At 36.8% G+C, this 20,232-nt stretch overlaps 1 protein-coding gene across 17 annotated transcripts in view; it reads right to left on the bottom strand.

Moving 5' to 3' along the window:
- PLEKHA5 (pleckstrin homology domain containing A5) overlaps positions 1-20,232 on the bottom strand; it is a 176,954-nt gene that overhangs the window by 69,854 nt on the left and 86,868 nt on the right. For 13 of the 17 annotated variants that reach the window (XM_072874334.1, XM_072874326.1, XM_072874354.1 and 10 more), the window contains 2 exons: positions 3,583-3,666; positions 2,477-2,597 (listed from right to left, as the gene is read on the bottom strand). In XM_072874334.1, the coding sequence (XP_072730435.1) occupies positions 2,477-2,597; positions 3,583-3,666 (205 nt within the window). Of the gene's footprint in view, positions 1-2,476; positions 2,598-3,582; positions 3,667-20,232 lie in introns of those variants that run through there. The other 4 variants (XR_012044317.1, XM_072874403.1, XR_012044321.1 and 1 more) reach the window with 4 other exon arrangements.

Below are 20,232 nucleotides of genomic sequence, written 5' to 3'. Positions count from 1 at the left end.
ATCATGTATATAGTGGGAAGGGAGGACTAGAAATAAGACTTTTACTGGGGAGAGATTGATTTTTGCCTCACCTCATATTAGCCTCGAGACAGCGGCAGCATTAGACTCAGTGAGTCTTTCTGCCACAAACTAGAAACTTCTCGAGGTTCCATGCCTATTTGGGATCAATTAACATTAATGAAAGGGAGAACTTGTTTCTATACACCTCAACTGTCTGAAACTTTAGTTGTACCACAAACTTTTCTTCCATTCCTCATTACCTTCCAATATTAGGTGTGTTCATGAGTTATCTCTGAAAACAGAAACACCTAAAATATAGGTGTGGCAACCACATGAAGCATTCTTCTGCTCTGTAATTTACTTTCCTCACCAATATTTTATTTCCCTTTTATGGTGCTGCAATACATAGAGCCTCTACATATTATATTCAAAGGTTAAAAAGACAGATAAGAATTTCAGGTTCTACTGTTGGGAAATATGAACAATAAAAACATAGAAGAAAATTAGTTGTTGTATCCAGGTACAACCAGTGGGCAATTTCTATATAGTTATCTTTAAAAATTATTCAATTCATTAGCCTTAAATAACCACCAGAAAATGTTGACTAATATTAGCTGTGGCTCTACTTTGCAAGCATTCATCTCCTGAAAACAGAACTTTAAAAATGTTGTTGCAGTAATTCAGACAAATTTACATCTGAAAACCGATGTACAGTAATTGCACATACAGTCACATTAATCATATTAATATTTTAAGCGTATTTAAATAACTAGAACAGACAGGAGGAATGAAAAGTAGAACAAAAGTCTCTTTCTTCAAAATATAATAATTTCCACAGGAAGCTAGTGTCATTAATCAATGAAAGTAAAGAAATTACAATAACCAGGCCACAGCAATCTCAATTTCCTTCTAGAACACTATGAAACAAACATGCTAAAGGGTATTTTAAACTTCTCTATTGAAAGAGGAGTGTGAAAAATGTTTGTAAAAACACGTGCTCCTAAATTGTAATTAATTTCCTACATTTAACCTGGGAGCGCTTCCTAGCTAGTTCTGTTGTAACTCATTTTCTGTTTAACTACTGCAATCTACATCCCTATTACAGCTCTAACAATAAGTTTTCTTGGGTTTTTTGCTTGCTTGGTTGTTTTAGGGCTTAGCTGGTTGTGCGTTTGTGTTCTTCTGGTGGTTGTTGTTGGGTTTGTTTTGTTTTGTTTTAAATTGGCTTTCCTGCATGGACTTAAACATGATCATATGAACATTGAAATCATGGATTTTGTTACTGTTTACAATTAATCTGTGACTCTTTTTTTCCTCAGCAACACAGATAGATTAAGACACTTTTCTCACTAAATAATAGTTTTCTAATGTAGGTCAAGAATTCTGCCTGTCTAATGAGACATTTAAAACAACAAAAAAAGGTTTCCAAAATGCACTTAAAGAAACCTTACAATGTTTCCTACCACATGGAAAATAAATTATTTCAATCCAAGTTTCTGAAATTAAGGAATTTGCTCAGTTAAAACACATGCCAAAGTTTATTTTTCTCTTGCAGGCTGGATTAATCTGCCAAAAAGTACTTCTCAGGGTTAAAGTTTTCAATGACTAGCAAAAGTATGGGTTTTTTTTTTCCTTGTTTAAATGTTAACTGCTGGGCAGAAGAGATTACAGAGCTCTTGTCTGTCATCATTGATCAAAGTTGTTATCTTGGCTGTATCAAAGTCCTAGCAAACTTAAGGAAATTTTAAATTTTGTAGCAAGTGCACTTTCCTTTCAGGAAAGCTGTCCAGAAGATGGAAAAAATGCATGCAATAGCCTCATCAGCTTTATCCAATAAACTTAAAGTTGATATAATTGAACCCATCACCTCGATAAACATCTGGGCATTCACCTGAACCTTCTGAGAAGCTGGGTGAATGGAGAAAGTGAGACACAAATTAAGGTGACCTAGAAATCTCCAGGACTTTTCCCAGGAATTTTCCTAGGAAACCAGGACTTCTACTTCTGGTCCAATGACAGCAAATCATGTCACCTGCCCTTTAATTTTACCACAGGGTCACATTTCATCTCTCTTGTAATTACTTCTTCCACAGTTACAATTCTCTCTATTTTACCTGCAGAAATCTAGTCAACTGTTTGGGATCAAGCAATTTCTGTAACAATGCTTACCCAGATGTCTGATCAGTCACTCAAGATTTTGCTAGTTCATACTGATTAGAAAGGTCAGATTCTGTAAACAATTTAAGTATGTGCAAGCCATAAGATCTCAGGTACTTGATAAAAATTACAGCTTCAGTGATAATTTGTTTCAGACACCTCAGTTTCCAAATTAAACATGAAAGGAGCCAAGTACCCTGAAAAAGATACATGCTTTGTCTCTCTTTTTCAATGGAATACTAATATATAGCACTGTCTAGTACTGTGTGGAATAACTGAATGATTTCAATTTTAATTTAATTTTGACATAAAGACTTACTCTGCCCACAGGGCTCATTGGATGAGCAGCATAATCTGATGTCAGATTATAGTTAGTTGCTTCACATATCATGCTTATGGGTCGCTCCTTCTTTTCTTCAGACGTCATTGCTGCAGCAGTCCTGAAAATAGAATATGTAATAGCACTAGAACATGCTGTGTGTGCAGACTGCTATTAAAAAGCATCCCTAGATGTAGCCTAATACAGCCTGTGTCTTACTTTTTCAATTGGAAAGCAGTTCATACTTCATTGTAAAGTTACCTGCACTGTGTTTTAAACTTAAATCTATTATAGATTAATTTTAAGACGTTGTTTTAAAATAGGATTTCTCTATTAGTTTAAGGTGTTGGTGGGAGGGAAAAAGACAGGTATGAACATGAGATGGAAATGGGAAGAAACGCTCTCCGAAGACCCCATATGGCTTTGTCCCACTTCAGTGAGAACCTGCACATTTGTGGAATTTCACATCTTGCAGTCCTGATGGTTTTCACTCTAGCCACCGTATAACGTGCTGCAGCAACGGTGGTGAGTAGGACACCCAATACCCAGCCACATATAAAATCTTGAGGTCACGTATAACTTCCATGCATACCTTCTCATATAGCTGTGTATCCTACAAAACTAATGCAAAGATAGCAAAACCAAGTTATCATCCAGTGATTCAGAAAGTGTCTCAACTGGCCAAGAAAATAACCGATTGAGGAGAAACTCAGGCAAAACATGATAGATTAAAGGCACATGATTGTCCCCAGGTGATTAAAAAATTTATTCCTTTTTGGAAGTTTATTGGTTTATTATATAATATACAGCTCGTTTGCTAACACTACAGAATAAGTAAAGTGACAAGTGGAAATTCACAGAGTGCATAAACAGAGTGCATTTCTATCCTATAACTAATTTTGGCTACGTTTTTTTTTTTAATCTTAAAAATTAGTATTAAATATTCAATATTAGTTTCAAATAATTTCAACAAGCAAAACTTTATACTTGCTAATCTGACTTGGAAAAAATAAATTAAATCTTGCAATTAGCAAACACTGAATCTTACTTCAATATTAACAAGTTTTAAAACATGTATTTTATAGACTGAAACAGATGCCACTTACTGTTCATTCACAACAAAAATACAGTTGTCTTGTGATGGCTGTCCTGTTACTGGATGTTTGCAGGTTACTTTTCGTTCATTATGACTGTGGAAGAGAGATAAGGAAAATTATGAGGCAATAATTTTTTTATTTTCAAACTCAAGTATATAAATCCAGTATATTGAGTATATCAGTCCAGTGAAAATGATTATCAATATTTCATTACGACATATAACAACGCATGCATACACACACACACATATATATAAGCTAACAAAAAGGATAACGAGTATTAAAGAATTTTCTTGAATACTCTGAAAATAGATGGAAGACATTTGCACTGGGTTGGTAATGGTTTTGAATTTAAAAACTAGAGCAGTAAGAGAGTTACTAGTTCACATATGTGAAGTGAATTATCGGTGATCATAAGTTTTTAAATATTCATAAACAGGATTTCTGCTAGACAGGGCCAAGTTAAACATAAGACGTAAACAACTGTTCTGTAGGGATAAAATAACAATACAGTAAACGCAATTGTCTTCTAGCTTAGAACATGAAGTTACTTGTTTAAAGTTTTCTGATAATACAGATAAATATTCAGTGACTGGAACAGCATGATGTGTTGCAATCACAGTTCTACTTTTGCTGGTGACTTTAATTCAGAGTGCTACTCCCCTGAAGCATTGTTCTTGGGAGTACCTTCAAGTGGCAGGGAGCCTGCTGGCTGAGGGCTTCACCCTCATCAGCACAAAACACGCACTTTGCAGCATCTTGTTCCCCTGAACTGCAGGTGTTGCTAGATCACAGCAGCTCCCACAATTTGGAATAAATTGCCAAAATTCAACAACTATCAGCTGGTGCTGTTCAAGAAGGAAATGTTTTGACTTGAGCCCTCCATCCCTAGAGGGGAAGGAAGAGAAGGGGAGAAAAGGAGTTGCCTTTACCACCTACCAGCTATGTCAATCACCTGACAGTTATATCTCATCCCTGCTGCAGACCGGGGCTTTTCTACCCCCAGCCTCCATGCAAGAGGCAGGGTCCCAGCCCCTGTTATACTATGAGCACACCTAAGGGCGTGGAGCTGGCACAGCAGCAAGACTATGCAACTATGAGAGGCAAGGGTGGCTGAACTGCAATAACCCCCTCTGAACTCTCTGGCTCCAAAATGTAGGAAAGAGAGCAGGAATGGTGCACTGATGAAATTTAAACCTGGTTCAGTGATTAAAAAGCATACAAGCAGAAATCAGCCTAAGAAAGTGCAATGAGTATATAATGCAGATGCGTTATTTGGATATAACCCACATGCTTCAAAACAAACTCACCTCTTTCGTTTTTAAAATTTTAATACTTATAACCAAAAAGTATATAATGCAAACAAAACAGTATCTGAAATCAGCACTGTAAACCATGAGGAAAGTAATTCCATTTGATAGTATTTACTTTTGCAAAGAATATGTGATGGTAATCTTTTCATATAAGGTATCTTATATAATACTACGCCTTTCTTATCAAAGTTAATCCCTGAAAAATATTCTTGGACAGAGAAAAAACCTGGACAAAACCCCCCTGCTTTAGTTGCAAGATAGCAGAAGAGGTGCAGAACAACAAAAGCTTTAAATGGCACTTTATCCTTAACACCTACTACTTTTATTGCCTATTCATTTAACCTTCTTAGCTTTCAGAACTGTGAAGCACAGCTCATCTTGCAAATGTTACTCTCTACCCTTCCTGCTTCTTAAACAACCTAGACTTAACAAGACTGTCTTAATGTTCCCGAGGTTTCATGAAAATTCCTTTGGATCATAACATTTTGCAATTATGGAACATTACCAATTAAAAGTTACCCCCAAATAAAAGCCTAATAAAATATTCACACTACTTTCATGGTCAATGGATAGTTGGATAAATCTGCATAAACCTAAAGCACAAGATTAGAAAGATAGCCCAATTCTTTGCACTTTCTTTACTGGGATTTTAAAAACCTACTAATACCTAAATGGATAGACCTGTTATGGAGCTTAACTAATGAGCTAGCAGACACCAGTACTTTATCTTCCCACTAAATTCAGCAGAATTCTAAGTTTAGCTTCTAAAGAAGCTTCTGTTGCAGAAATGCATCCATTACAGAGAGGACCTGAGTCTGTGCCATTCCTAATTGCCATGGTCCTGCAATGCCTTTCAAGTGAAAATGGCCCAGATTGAAGAGAATTAAAATTAAAAATATTCCTGAGGAAGCATCCAGGTTTTTTTGTGATTCCTCTTTTTCTTCCCTTCCAAAGCCTTTCTTTTTGTTCCCTCTGACATTTCAGAAACTCTTACACCAAACTGAAAAAAAAAAAAAAAAAAAAAAAGAAAAAAATTTATGGAGATGAGCTAGCACTCCGCAAGCTTTGCCAAAATGTTGCTGTCTTGTTCACATTAAACCTTGACAGCTGGCTATCAGCTGACATCCAGAAACAGAGAAATAAATGGATCAGGACTTCTGCTCAAGGACCATCAATACTCAGGACCGCTACAGAGGAGGCACATCCTATGTTTTGTATGAGTGCGCCCAGCCCACACTGACACAGGAAGAGGCCACACTCCGAGACTGTAAGGGGAGGTCCTTCAAAACCAGGAGGGAAAGCAGGAGGAGGGAGGAAAAGAAGAGAGTGTGGAGAGGAAGCACTGATACAAAGCTATTCAAGAATATTTTGTTTCAGACTTGAGTCACATATCATGTCAGTACTCCAAAAATATCAAAATGGTTTTGGACAAAATACAGTTTTCCTTACTACTCACACTGACGTGGAAATGTATAAAGGTGTAGCTGACATTACATAAAAAAAGGGAAAAAAATATCGTAGACATGAAGCACTCTCCTGTGGGATATACAATACTTTCTTTCTAGCATTTGAGAGACCTTTATAGTCACTTCCTTCTAAAAAGGCGAGGCAAAGGAAGAACAACCTTTCCTTTCTCTTCAGCTCAGACGCAAGTGAAATCTCATAAGCGAACACTGGAAATTAAGCTTGTACAACTAAGAAGTGTGACGACTGTAAACATGTCTAACTGGATGAATAGATTTTCAATACTTCCATTTGAAAACTTTTTCATTACTCATCTGAATTATTGCACTTCTGGCATTAATTTAGCTGATATTTTGACAAGACTTCGCAAAATACTTGTGTAAGGTGTAGAGTAGCTTGATAATTATTGTCATAACCCTCCCACATAACAGTAGGTTAAGGCATTTGTTTTAAACTCGATCTTGCAGGCTACAGAGAGTTTCATTAAAACCAAGCTACAATTTGATATTCACAATCTTCAACATCCGATTTAGACAGTTGTTTAGTTATCCATGAATTTCCGGATCCACACACACTCTTAGTATTTCATATATTACACTATAATAATACATAGCTCATCAATAAATCTCAGGGGAAATAAAGCAAAAATTGTTTTTTTTACTGAGAACTCTAATTTCAATTTTATACAAACTCCAGTGTGTAATTCAGAGTTTCAACTCTGCATATTTATGTGTCTGCGCTTTTATTATGTGGTAAAGAGTGATTCACTGACACAGGCAGCTAGAAGCCAGTGTGTTAACTTTTTGGTTATGCAGAGATACAGCCTTCAAGAGGTATATGGAAACAACACTCCTCTTACTTCTCTCTCCAATCATTTTTTTGTATCAACACGTTTTGAGAACACAGGGTAACTATACACACACAGTTGCACTTATACTGAAGGATATAACTGACCCTTACTATTTTAGCATCCATAGTTAGGCTGTATTAATGGCATGCTAAACCCTAGAGCCAAAGGTGGAAAAAATTCCCTGTGTATTTTATTAGTATTCATGAGCATACTCTCCAGACTCAGTACATGGCACAAACTAGACATCATTAATATTTGCTACTGGGATGTGTTGGGCTCCAGAAATCGACACAGCTAAGATGACATGAGAGATAAGCATCTCAATGCAAAATGAAGCATAGTTCTTGCATGTATCAAGACAATATACTGTTCCTGATTCCAGTAGTGGCCTGGGACAATGACCTGCTATAAAAGGATCAAAACCAAACCAGAACAAACCAACAATAAATTAATAAAAAAACCCCACAACACAAAGCCCTAACCATACCAAAATAGCTAAAAATGGAACTTGTCCCTGTGGGAGCTATCTCAGAGCACGACAACTGAAACCAACTTAACAGCACCAACTTAACTTGACCTCTTTTCTCCAGAATTTTTAAACTTTCCCTTCCCAATCCTTTCCTCTGAACACTGCAAGTCTTGGCAGGTAGCTTAGCTTTGGCACATGGACAAGCCCTCAGAGCAAAAGGATTTATCTTGTTCTGGTTAGAACTTGACAGTAACCTTGACTTTGACTCATGTTATTTGCCTTCTTATCTACTCTCTCTCCTTTCCATCCCTTGAGACCCTTAATCTCTTTAGAAGACAGGATTATTTTACTTATTTTCTAGACATGTTCAAAAAACCTTGCTGTGTAGTTTTAATCTACTCACTAAACATACAGTCAAGAGCAGTCTTTTTGATGGCCAAATGTGATCCAAGGACTACTAAAAAGCAGCCCTCAAATACATCATTCAAATATATTATTCTATTTGTAAGTAGCAACGGAATGCATAATTCCAGGAGTAGCACTTGCCAACAGAAGTCCTACGCAAGCAGGATTGTTTGTTTGTTTTCACTCTACCTTCTGTTTTACAGGACCAGAAATGCTGTGTACCAATATTTTGTTCTAACACACACCACCGCAAAATCAGTAAATTCAAAATTCTGTCCAGTTTGCCATTTTGAAATGGCAACCAGGATTTTTTGGATAGGGAGTAAACTCAGATAATAGCAGTTGGAATGGAAAAAAGAGATATGTAATCCAGTTGTACAGGAGGATGCACACAATTAAAAATGAAGGATGAGACCATCTTTCTTCTGGAACAGAGCAATTCATTCAGAAGTGGCAAGAAAGATCAAAGTACTAGGGTGGGGACAGTTGGTTTGGGGTCTCTCCATTGTATGATTTGGTTGAGTTCCCTGTCCTCTCAAACAAAAAGAGCTGGGCCAGAAGTCCCAAAGACACATCTGGTTTTCTCCCACTAAAATTAAAACTAGATGCCACTTCAAAGCTTCTCTCATGCCCTTTCTTTGTAGACTTTATTTATGTGTTCTTAAATGCTAAGGCCTTCTCATTTGCTCATTCTCAACGTGACCATCAAAGCAAAGGCCGAGTTCTACTTCACTGAAAGAATACAAACAAAATCATAAACCAGGACACAACTTTCAACAGTCCTCTATATCTTTAATTTAGAAAGACTGTTCCTTTTGACAAGTGAACACTGAAGAACACATTTCAGAAAAATGCTACACCAAGTATCTGCCTCCTAACATTTATTCTATGTCTTCGATAAGATTCACAGTCTGACAATCTAATCTCTATTATGCAAACATGCAATCCCTATATATCACAAATATATTCAGACTACATAGAGATGTTTCTTATGAGAAGCAGTTTTATGCATTTTTCATAGCTGCTTCATGACAAAATACTTTAAAAGACTACAGATAAGGTAAGACGACCAAAATTACCAGAGCAATGAAGTCATCCGCTCTACATTAATGCTAAATTTTTGTACTGACATTTAAAGGTAAGGTTCAACTGGAGACAAATATAAGACAAGTCTAGGCCAGCTTTATTCTGCTTCTGTAAATCACTTCATTCCTGCATATGGGGGGGGGGGGGGAGGCGGGGGGAGGCAGGGGCCAGGAAATCGCATCAGCAATTTTTACCTTGTGTGCTTGCTTTCTCATGTAAGGATGTCTCATTTCTAATTGCAATAAATGCAGTAACTTACAGTTATCTAACAAAAAGTTGTCTGAATTTGGAAAAAATTTAAGTAAATGCAGTCCCTACACAACTGTTAGCAAGGATGTGGTCTGTGGCTGTACCAACTGTTCTATTTTACTAAATCTGTAACGCCACATTGTACAGTAAATAGCAAATGCAAGCACTTTTTTGTCAGTGCTATCATACCCTAGAATTACGAGCCTTTTTTCAATTAAGCTTTTTAAACAACAACTTTGGAAACCAGGCTGCATGGCTCCACTGGAAAACATATGAGTATGGTAACTTAACATCAGGGAGTCTGAACAAAAGGGGGTGTAGAGACAGCAAGTTTCAAAGCAAAGTGCTGACAGACCTGTATAACATCACATATACTGCTAAGAGCAAAGTGTTTATAATCCTTTGTGTATGCACACACTTGGGAAGGTGAGTACAAAATTCTACTAATTTTCTTGGCAGACAATGCAACACCTAAACTAGAGTTGCTGCTGCCACCATTTTTTTGGTGTACAATGAGTTTATTTTTTCAGGCAACATGTCAGTTCTGTAGACTTTCCTTTTAAGTCCTCCTTAGTTACAGTCATGGGAGTTTTGGTATCCTTGCTGCTACTGTAATGAAAAAGCACCTGGACATTTCTGGTTCAGCTTTTCATTTATTATTGATGTTTATTTTCCAAAAGATTAAACACTACTGCCCTGAAATTGTAAACCTTTCTTGCAGTGGGACCATTCTAAAACCAGATTTATATTCCAATGAAAATATTTATGTAAAAACAAAGCCTTTTCTCACATGAGCAAATACGATTAACATGCTCTCATAACATACTTCCAATGTAAAACTGTAATTTTATGTAATTAAGTGCAAATATTAAAAACTCTTTCAAAATGCTAAAATGAAATACTTTCTAAAATAGCGTCTACTGTATTACAGATTGAGAAGCTTTTAATAAGTACCTGTTCTTTCTAATCACGCACTGCATTTGCAGAAAAAGAAAGGGTTATTGTTTTCAGTTTTCCCAAAACTTTGTGGGATGGTGTCTTTCGCTCTGCAGATAACATATTTGGGAATTTGTAAGACACCGAGACTTGGTCAAGGCCACAAAAGCCACACACCTTTAAACAGAAGTGTGGCAATTTGTGAGATGTACTTGTCGTGCGTCATCAATTTATAAAACATTTCACTACATACACTTTAAGCCCTGGGCACAGTGTCTAATATAGTACCTTGATAACAGCACTGCAGATGAAGAAAATTTTCAATTCTGTAAGTATTAGTCTGTAATAAAAATGATTAATACATCATTTGCTGTTTGATAAGTTTGAGAAAATAGTGAGGTGGGTTTTAGAAGGCAGAACTATCTGTAAGCCTCAGATTTGATAGTTGAAATTCAGGTACGCCTTAATGGTTAACTACTTGGAAAGCTTCCAAGAACCAGAGTAACATAACAATTCTGCAGTGAAAACCCACAATCTGTTTTCTAAAGAAAAATGGGATTTGGAGTAGCATGGTTCACAGCAGGTGGCTTGTGGACCAGAAGCAGCACTGGATGCTCCAGTCTGGCTGCTACTGCCTCTTCCTGTTGAAGACTGACAGCAGATGTCTGATCAGCTAATGCTGCCCAAAAGCTCGCTTCCCCGATGCAGGAGGGACGCTGAAGCCTCCTGAGCGTCAAGAGGATGGAGGAGGTAGAGAAGATGGAAGAAGTAAAACCTAACTTGTGGAGAGGACAACAAAGAGACACAGTCAACTGCTGTTCCAATACAAAGAACAAGCTCTTCTTTGCTGCTGAAGCTAGACCACTCAGATTAGCAGACTAATAAATTGCTGCATTTCATTAAGATATTTTCTTACATATATTGATGTTAAAGGTTTTCAGAACCAGAAATAAACCTGACTTGAATTTACAAGGGACAAATGCACTTAGGCTGTGTAATTGCATGATCACGATTGTACCACACTACACGGAGCAATTCATCACACCAAATAAATTAGAGAGAATTCTGTTGTCTTAGTCACCCTCCACAACTCTAAGCATCAATTTCAGTAAAAACTTTTAGCAAATGCTTTGATAGCTGCATACCAACTTCATATGTTTTCAAAGCTCACTAGACAGAAAAATATCTCCAACACTTATCACTAAGCTCAATTCTGCAAACCTTGGCGTTCATGATATATTGCAGTGTTAGAAGCATAAGTGAAATGTGCTCTTGAGCAAGTCTTAGAAACAGAAGTACAAACTCAAAAGGCAATTTTGACTTATGCTTCCATTTCACTGTATGAAATCTAGAGACACTTTGCAAGAGAAACCTACTCTAATAACAGTTCCTTTTACCAATTTGTATATGTTTTTCAATAATTATGTTTTGAAAAAGAATTGCTAAAGATAACTATAAGAAAAGTGAATGCAGACAAATTAAGCAGCTTAATACCTAGATATGTGTATATATAATTTAAAATACATTAATATATGGCCTAAGCAAAAAAAAATCCTGCTGTCAAATGTATTTCCAACTGAAGTCTGACTTGGGTCAGATTTCTCTGCAAGCTCACATGATTTCAAGAGCTCAGGATGTCTCCGATTAGCATACCCTGAAAAAAGTCAAAGCTGTGCTGCAATGTCTTAATTTCCATTTGACTTGAGCCTGCACCACTGTCACTTCTCTGCACCCCTCAAGCACTGACTTGACTGCCCTGTCACTCAATCCAGCCCCTTGTCCACTTTAAGTTCAAAAAGGATCTCAATGGATTTGGTAATCAGAGGACACAGGAAAAAAAAGAAAAAACTTTGGGTTTCATTCTGAAACAGTTGTGCATTTGCTAATAAGAACAATAAATCCTACAAGCCCTTACTCACCTCAGTTTTTTCAACCGGTTTGGAGCATTCTCTGATACAGAACAAGCATTTCAGGACAGCCAGCAATTCCTCTTCATAAAATCTAGGTATTTAGTAAATTGCTATAGTTGCCCCCTATTTATAGCTCTCTTACTAATAATCTGTTTTGCCCCACATACATCATGTATCAAATTTCTTTTCACCCCAGTTTTCACCATATTATGTGGTGTTTGGGTGCTGTTTTGTTGTTTGGGTTTTTTTTGGGTGGTTTTTTTTTTGGGTGTTTTTTTTTTTTTTTTTGCTTAAGGTGTAGACAAAAGAGCACGCTATGTGAATAGCTAACAGAATATATGTTCATCATCTACTGCATGACTCTTCCATTTTCAATATTTAGCACTTAAAATCCTTGTCTCTGCCTCTCCCTCTCTCCCAGTTAACAAAGCCAGAGGATCACAAAATGATTAACTGTGCATGTAGTTCCTTCCCCAACTTTCCACTCTTTTTGTGCAATGATTTCAATGCTTTCACTGTCTTGCCTTCTTCCTCTCCATACTTTCCATTCTTCAATAACAGCATACAATTACCTATTATTGAAATAACCCCAATTTTGTGGATTCTTATTCTCTCAAAACTCACATTCCACTTTGCTTTCATTGTTGGTCTCCTTAGATGTCAGCCATCAATTATCTTCACTCAAGACTGGTTTGTTAAAAGATATGACTGACTTACTATTTTTTTTATTCTTGTATCATATAACTCAGGATCTTGTTTAGTTTAGTCTCAAACTATTTACAGCAGTGACTTTAAAGAATAATTGCAGGAGTTACAGCACAAGTCAATTGTTCAATTAAACTCCTGCTGTAGAACTGCAATGAAGTAAAGCTGCTTAATTTTATTGAGTTACAAATGCAATATATATCTATATATAAAAATATTAAAAAAATATAATTTCAGTAAATTACTACCTCAAATTCAACAGCAGACTTTCAAGAGACATTTGGTGAAATCACACTGTGTTGCTTTGCAAATCTAGCTAAGCATATCAGGATCAAAATCTGATATGCATTAACAGAAGTAGTTAAGTACCTTATTTCTCTTAAAAGTTTTTTTACCTTCGGCCAGATTTCTAGGGATATCTTTCCCTTATCCTATCTGGTATTATTTATAATTACTCTGGTTTGGGTTTTTTTGTTTGTTGGTGGTGGTTTTTTTTTTTTAAAGATTATATGAATCACAGTATTAGCTGTCTGTGAAGCAAATCCCTTTTTTATCTTAGCCAAGGTTACACAGAAGTGTAACAACATAACATTGTCTTCAGATAGCTACATGACTTCCATGATTTCTTGATCACTTTCCCAATGCCTTAGGAGTTTGCATACTTCCACAGTCACATCTCTAGTAAACAGCCATTTTTATTAAATAACAACACACTTCTATTCGTAACACAGTAGAACTTTTAAAAGAAAACCATGCTTATCAAGCACTTATAGGAGAACATACCAGGTCATAACTAGACACTTCCTCAGTCTGCTGAGAGAGGAAAATGGTCTGGCAAGCTTTTGCAAAGTAAATACATTATCCTCTGCGAAATGCTTAGAAATATTTCTTTTAACAATTTGACAGAAGAAAGCAGCTGAAATGTTGGTGCATCCACTTGTGTCTCAGTTTTAACCATGGTACCAATTCAGACACATCCTGTATTTCAGGCTTTCCCTCACAATAGATCCTATTTTGCAAGAAATAAGGGTAGACACTGAAATTTATAAAAATAATTATTTTATAAATGAACAGTCATCACTAACGCTTTAACCACCGGCCTTCTTAAAGCCATTGTAAGGATTTAATTGAATAATCTTGGTGGTCCACTGATAGAGCATATGCAAATATGTGCACCAGACCCCAGAGGATAATTAATTGAAGCTTACACCATGTGTGGGCCTGCATTCATCTCAGACAAAAGAGTACAAACTCTATTAAAAATATTCATTGCTTATGACGTAAAGTTCAAGTACAGAGACACACGGGGTATACAGCGTGGCACTGAACTGGAACGCTGAACGTGTCAGCTGTCATCGCCAAGGTCCGAGGGTGCAGCTCAGCCTCGCTCAGCTCTCTTGTTTCTTTCAGTCCATTCAGGTTCAGCTTCAGCAGCTGATCATTTCAGAAAAATAATATCGTTGCCTTAGAAGAATAGCAGCAAGTTGTTTTAGAAGGCTCCAAAAGACTGAAACATTAGCAACAAATAAAATTGGTTTGGGATTTATTTGAAATCACAAGGAGATCATAAATTAGCTCAGGATTTTCTCTGCACACTCACATCCTTTAAAAAAACCTACATTGTTTTCTTGAAAGGTCCACACTTAATGTTCATTTGCACATATTTCAGATTAAAGATCCTGGTGGAGATATAACGTATTTTAATCTAGAGGTGTGGATGCCAATCAGGCTTGTGGGAAACCTTGAGAACTGATCTAACTGCAAAGAGGCCACATTTCCTCTCTTTTCTCTGGTTTTAAATTCATCATTCCCTACTATTCATCTTGTTAGCTTCAAGTATTTCTAAAAATTAGGCAGGCCTCAACACTTCAGCAAATACTGCTTTTCAGAAAAAACACCATTATAATATTATCCTTAAAAAAATACCGAACAGCATCACACTTCAACGTGGTGTTAATTCCTCTCACACCTTCATCTTAAACATTGGCACAAGTCCTTACCAGGGAGAGAATGCCAGGCCAGATGGACCCACAGTCTGATCTACAGCGACGGCTCTTATGCTCCTATGGTGAGTTTAACTCTGACCATTAGAGTTAAGTGACTGTCTACACCTAATTGTTGGTGCTAAGAATACCTGCCAGCAATTAGCAAAAACAGCCCTTTACAGTGTTGAATCTGTCTTCCACGCTGTTTAATGCTATTAGTCTACAGCATTAATTCTTTGCTTTGATGCATATGATCAAAAAGCAATGGAAGCCCACAGTTCTGTGCAACAAGAAAAGGGCTGAGAAATATGCTATGGAAACAGGCAGAGCCAAATTACGCTGGGAACTGGAGATGGGTGCCCTCCCTCTGTTTCCAGGCTCAAAATGGAAGAGTGGGAGCATTTAGAGGCAGTGGTCTAAAGGAAAATGTCCAAGGTTAGGTAACAGGTGATTAGTCAAATTCATATTAAAAAAAAGAAGAAAAAAAAAAACAACAAAAAAGAACCCTCTTTCAAATACAGTTTTGGTTTGCTTTCTCTTGATCTATTATTATATGCATCATCACAACTGGCTGGAGCCCCAGATACTGACGTATCTTTCTGTTAGTTCAGAATGCACATAGAAAAAGTTAGTAACATTACGGTAGTGTTAACAAATGTCATCGTCCGATACTTAACACTCCTAGCTGTATAGAATCTTTTACATCCTTCAAACATCTTCCCCCAAACGATCTCAAAAATGCCAACTTAGTTTAAAAAAAGTATACTAAGAAAGAAAAAGCAGTTAAAAGGATACTTCCATATGAAGATTATTAACAGTAAAAATTGTGATAAAATCCATTGATTTTAGAACCAGCCTATCTACAAATAGCAAAAAAAGCAAGTCAACCTGAAGACAAAATTAAGATTTCTTTTACGTAGTGTTTTAGCTACTTTTTCCCATCTCAGTGCTAAGTTTCTTATAAAATAAACAAACCCCCCAATTTAGACAGACTGCTGAAGTAGTAGCAACAATTTATGACAACTTCAGCAATGCTGTTACTCATTATTAGGTAAGGAAGCGGAACTGAGGAAGAGTAACTACAGTACGCTTTCTCTGTAGATGAAAGCAACTTGGCTTTTTTAAATAAAGAAAAAAATTCTGTATGATGAGTAAACATACATGAACTATTTAAGGTATTTTCTTCTAGGAAATGGCTGCACTACATTGAAAAAAGATTTACTTTTTAGAATGTGTTTTAATGCATACAGTCAGGTATTTTAAAAGGTGAATTGGCCAAAATAAGTACCGTAAGAGCAAGGTCATGTAGGTAGTAGGCTATATCATTATTCAATTTACCAGATGAAATTTTAGCACCCCATCTGATCAAGAGTTTACATCTACCACCCAGTGCTTATATGCAGATTGTCAATCACTTTGATGCCCGTTGGTCTTGTATAATCAAACCATTGGCTCTGGAAGTTTGTAAATTTCCGTTTGACAAAAGTATGTCTTGGCTGCTTCCCCTTGTATTTTCACATCTTCAGTTTCAACACCTACACAGATTGTTCTGCATTATCCATTTCTTTCAATGCAAAGGAACAACTACAGTTTATTTACAAAATGAACTGTCAGCAGATTTGATGGCTATGCAGGAAACATACACAGCAAAAAAAATATTATAATTCAGTCTCTTAGTTTTACATCCTGACCCTCAACTGTATCTTTATTCCGCAATACAAGTGAAATAACACTTAATTTTTATTAAAAACTGTTGCTGACCCAGCAACACATACCCGTTCAGAAAATGGCACACCAGGCTGTCTCTTCCAATTACAATCATAGCTTAACTGCAGCAGTAGAAAAAACTGCAGAACAATACCTCCTCTTGAACAGACATGATGCCTCTGATGACCTTGCCAGCATTTTCTTGCATTAAATTAATACCTTTGTGAGAGCCAGAAGCTGGGAGGCATTTTCTTTCACAGGTGGTTTTTTCAAGCTGTTGTGAGACTCCAAGCTGCTGGAATTGTGGCATGCTATTCAAAGTCTACATGCAAGCCATCTTTGGCCAACTCTGGTAGGCTGCTCTCTCACATATTGAGTAATAAAATGCTAACAGCATCGGTGACGACTTCTTGAGTTTTAATCCCAACAGCTAGAATTTTCTCATGTGAAGTGCACACACTCACACACCTACCACAGACCACTGAAATTAATATAACCCAGGGGCAGCTGTAACACTGAAGTATTTTGATGTTGCATACAAAATACAGCCCACAACCTGCAACTGGGATAGAAGCACCACAGGCTTCACCTTCAGTGCCACAGTAAGGCAGGTACATACATACATACATGGCTGTTGCACTGGAAACGCGTATGCCCAGCCCACCCGAACAACTGAGACAGCTGTCATCTGTGCAGGTATGCTCTGTGTGCAGGTCCACATCTTCTGCTTAAAGCCAGGTCTTGGGGCTACACTCTTACAACTGCTTTGAGAAAACGGCTAGCTATTCTAGAATGACAAGCCCACTCCACCCTTTGCTCTTGTGCTGGCAGCAGTGCTCAAGCCATCACGCGGTGATCCAGTTCAAGCAACTGAAAATTGGTTTTGATAGCACTAACCTTCCTGCAGGCTCACAGCATGGGGTGCAGTGAGGGGAGATGGATCTGGCCCTTTTGACAACAGCTGACTATTGCATTGGTGTAACTACATCCTCAGCCTCAAGCTGGCAAAAGTGACGTTTTTAATGTCAGAGCAGTTCATCTGTACTAGACATTCCTAAGAATGTTACTATATAGTAGTGAAAAAAAGTCCTGGTGAAGACTCATTTCATAAGGAAACACATGTAAAAATAACAGATCAGTTTGTTTCATTTATGTAAGAGCAAGAGTTTAAGGACAAAGGGACACTTGGATGGCAGACATCACACTCAAAGTCATTTCAATTGAATTTTTAAATGACAAAGAAAATCCAATACCACCCTCTGTACTGGGTGGGAACACTATCTTCTACCAACTTCTTTAGGAACTTGTTTAAGTTTTTCTTGTGTTGAATCTGGCTTTAGAAAGAATTTTAAAGAACTAGTAAAATCATACCCAAGAAGATAAATTAACTGCAGTTTACCATATGGAGTATTACTCATTTCTCCTTTTACCACTAGAAAACATGAACATAAGGAAGAGATTTGCGAGGCAGTGAATTTTCATATGAAACCCAGAAGTGAAAACTCCTTCCCTCTTTTTTTTTTTTTTCTTTCTGGATTACACATTCTATCAGAAAAGCAGATTTTAGGCTACATTTCAAGACTATAAAACAGAGCATTTGTAAAAAAAGATGTTTGTACAGTATCTCTCTCCTTATAGAAAATTTCCAGAATCAGCAATTTTAGAGATATTCCAGTTCTATAAAGCAACTATACTATGCAGTATTTTTACAGATTTCCAGCTACTCAATACAGTTCTACATGTTATGTACCTTCTGACATTAAATTATTTCAGAATGGTTTTCTTCTGGTATCCACAACTTCCTAGCATTCTTTATGGGTATCCAGCCTCTATATGGGTGTACGCCCTCTCCTAGCTACGCAGTGTGGGGGTTTTGAAATATATTTATGGCCAGCAGGTTTATAGTAGCAATACTTCATCATTGTTACAAAGAAAAAACCCTAGATGTTCCACTAAAAAGACCCCTGGCCCTTCCTGGCAGAGAAGAGCATCGTTCACTTGTTTGTTTGTTTGTTTGCTTTAAACCCAGATTCCTGGTGTCCACTAAAGATTCAGGCACAGTGTAAATCACAGAACAGGTATCACAGACCAGCTCTAACTCCTTATCAGCCTTTTATTGTGTATGCCTGCTCTGATCAACGTAGTAATGAAATCTCTGAAACAGGCTACTGTCTAGAGCTGTATGTACAATAATGTTACTCCTTAATGCTGGACATTACAATAAAAAAGTCATTTCAAGACACAGCCTTTGAAAATCTTTCTGTATCATGTTTAGGACTGACCATTTATTAAGAATTGAGAAATCATAAAGCAACACCAACTTTAAAGACAGTGACTCCGTAACGCAGGTCTTCACTGGGTAGAATTAACTACTGTTTGTGAATATTAATTCTCCTTCTATCCCATTTGAGTCTCATAAAGCAAGGGTCAGGAATTTTAACAGGGGAAGGTTGGGGGGGGAAGACGATTCACCAGCAATTTCTCATTCCACATGAAAAATGAACACAAAAGTAAGTCTTACATGTTGAAAACAAAATGACACTTGACAATTGAGGCAAACACATCCAAATCAAAGAATTCAACCTACTTTATGCATTTTAAAGGAGTAAAAAATGCACAAGCCAAAATATATATTGGTAGATCAACTTCAGATAAAATTTATTTTCTCTTTTACTTGGATAGTTCCAACCCTGAAAATGATTGGCGTTGCTACTTAACTATGTTTTTAATGATTTAATTCTAAGCTAGAAGTTTGATCCTATAGCATGTATTTTACAGAAGCAAACATGATCTTCACAAAATAAGCCTTTTCAGTATTTTGCAAAAAAAGAACATTCTAGAAGATGGAAACAGATCAATGTATGAGGCATATCAAATAAAAAGTTAAGGCCAAGCAATAAATTCATCAGCTTCACCAAGAGCAAGTGTGAACAACTGGTAATGCCTTGCCATGAATGTTGTTCATGCTTTTCCTCATTAGGCAGGAGGTATTTTGAGGTAAAGAATTTGTTCAGTGATCATTGCTCTAAACTATTTCATTGCTCAGGTGAAATCAGAAATTTGCCCCTTCCTCTCTCCACCCCCCGAAATAAACACCACACTTTAAGCTTTTGAAAATTTCTGGCAGACTGATAGCTTTCACTCTTTTAATGAAGGAAATTTGTTTCTAAAGCCAGATAAGGGAAAATACAGATCACACTGAATGTTCACCATTTGTGTTCCTTTAGGGATTATATAATTTAGATAAAATAAGAGCTTCAATACTAGAAGAAATATACTTAACCCCCCTCCCCACCCCCTCTTCCCCAATAAAACAGGCAGACTGATACAACTGGGTCAGTTTAGAAGCAGAGCCAGAAGTTTCTTTCAATCACTTGGCTTGGTGACATATACCTTTAAATACATCAATATATTCCTCTTTTAGCTTCTATTAGGTAGCCACACATTTCAATCAAGATATACTTTAAGGTTTAAAAAACACTTCCTCATATTTAAACTGTATTCTTTTCTCCTTTAAAAAACCCTAATCCTGCAAGAGAATCGGGAACTTATGAGCAAGACTGTTACTCATCTCTAAGTA

The sequence above is a fragment of the Ciconia boyciana genome, chromosome 1 (assembly GCF_034638445.1).
Source record: "Ciconia boyciana chromosome 1, ASM3463844v1, whole genome shotgun sequence".
Classification (NCBI taxonomy): domain Eukaryota; kingdom Metazoa; phylum Chordata; class Aves; order Ciconiiformes; family Ciconiidae; genus Ciconia; species Ciconia boyciana.
The sequence above is the reverse complement of the archived record's forward strand: the minus strand, read 5'-3'. Positions and strand labels throughout refer to the sequence as shown.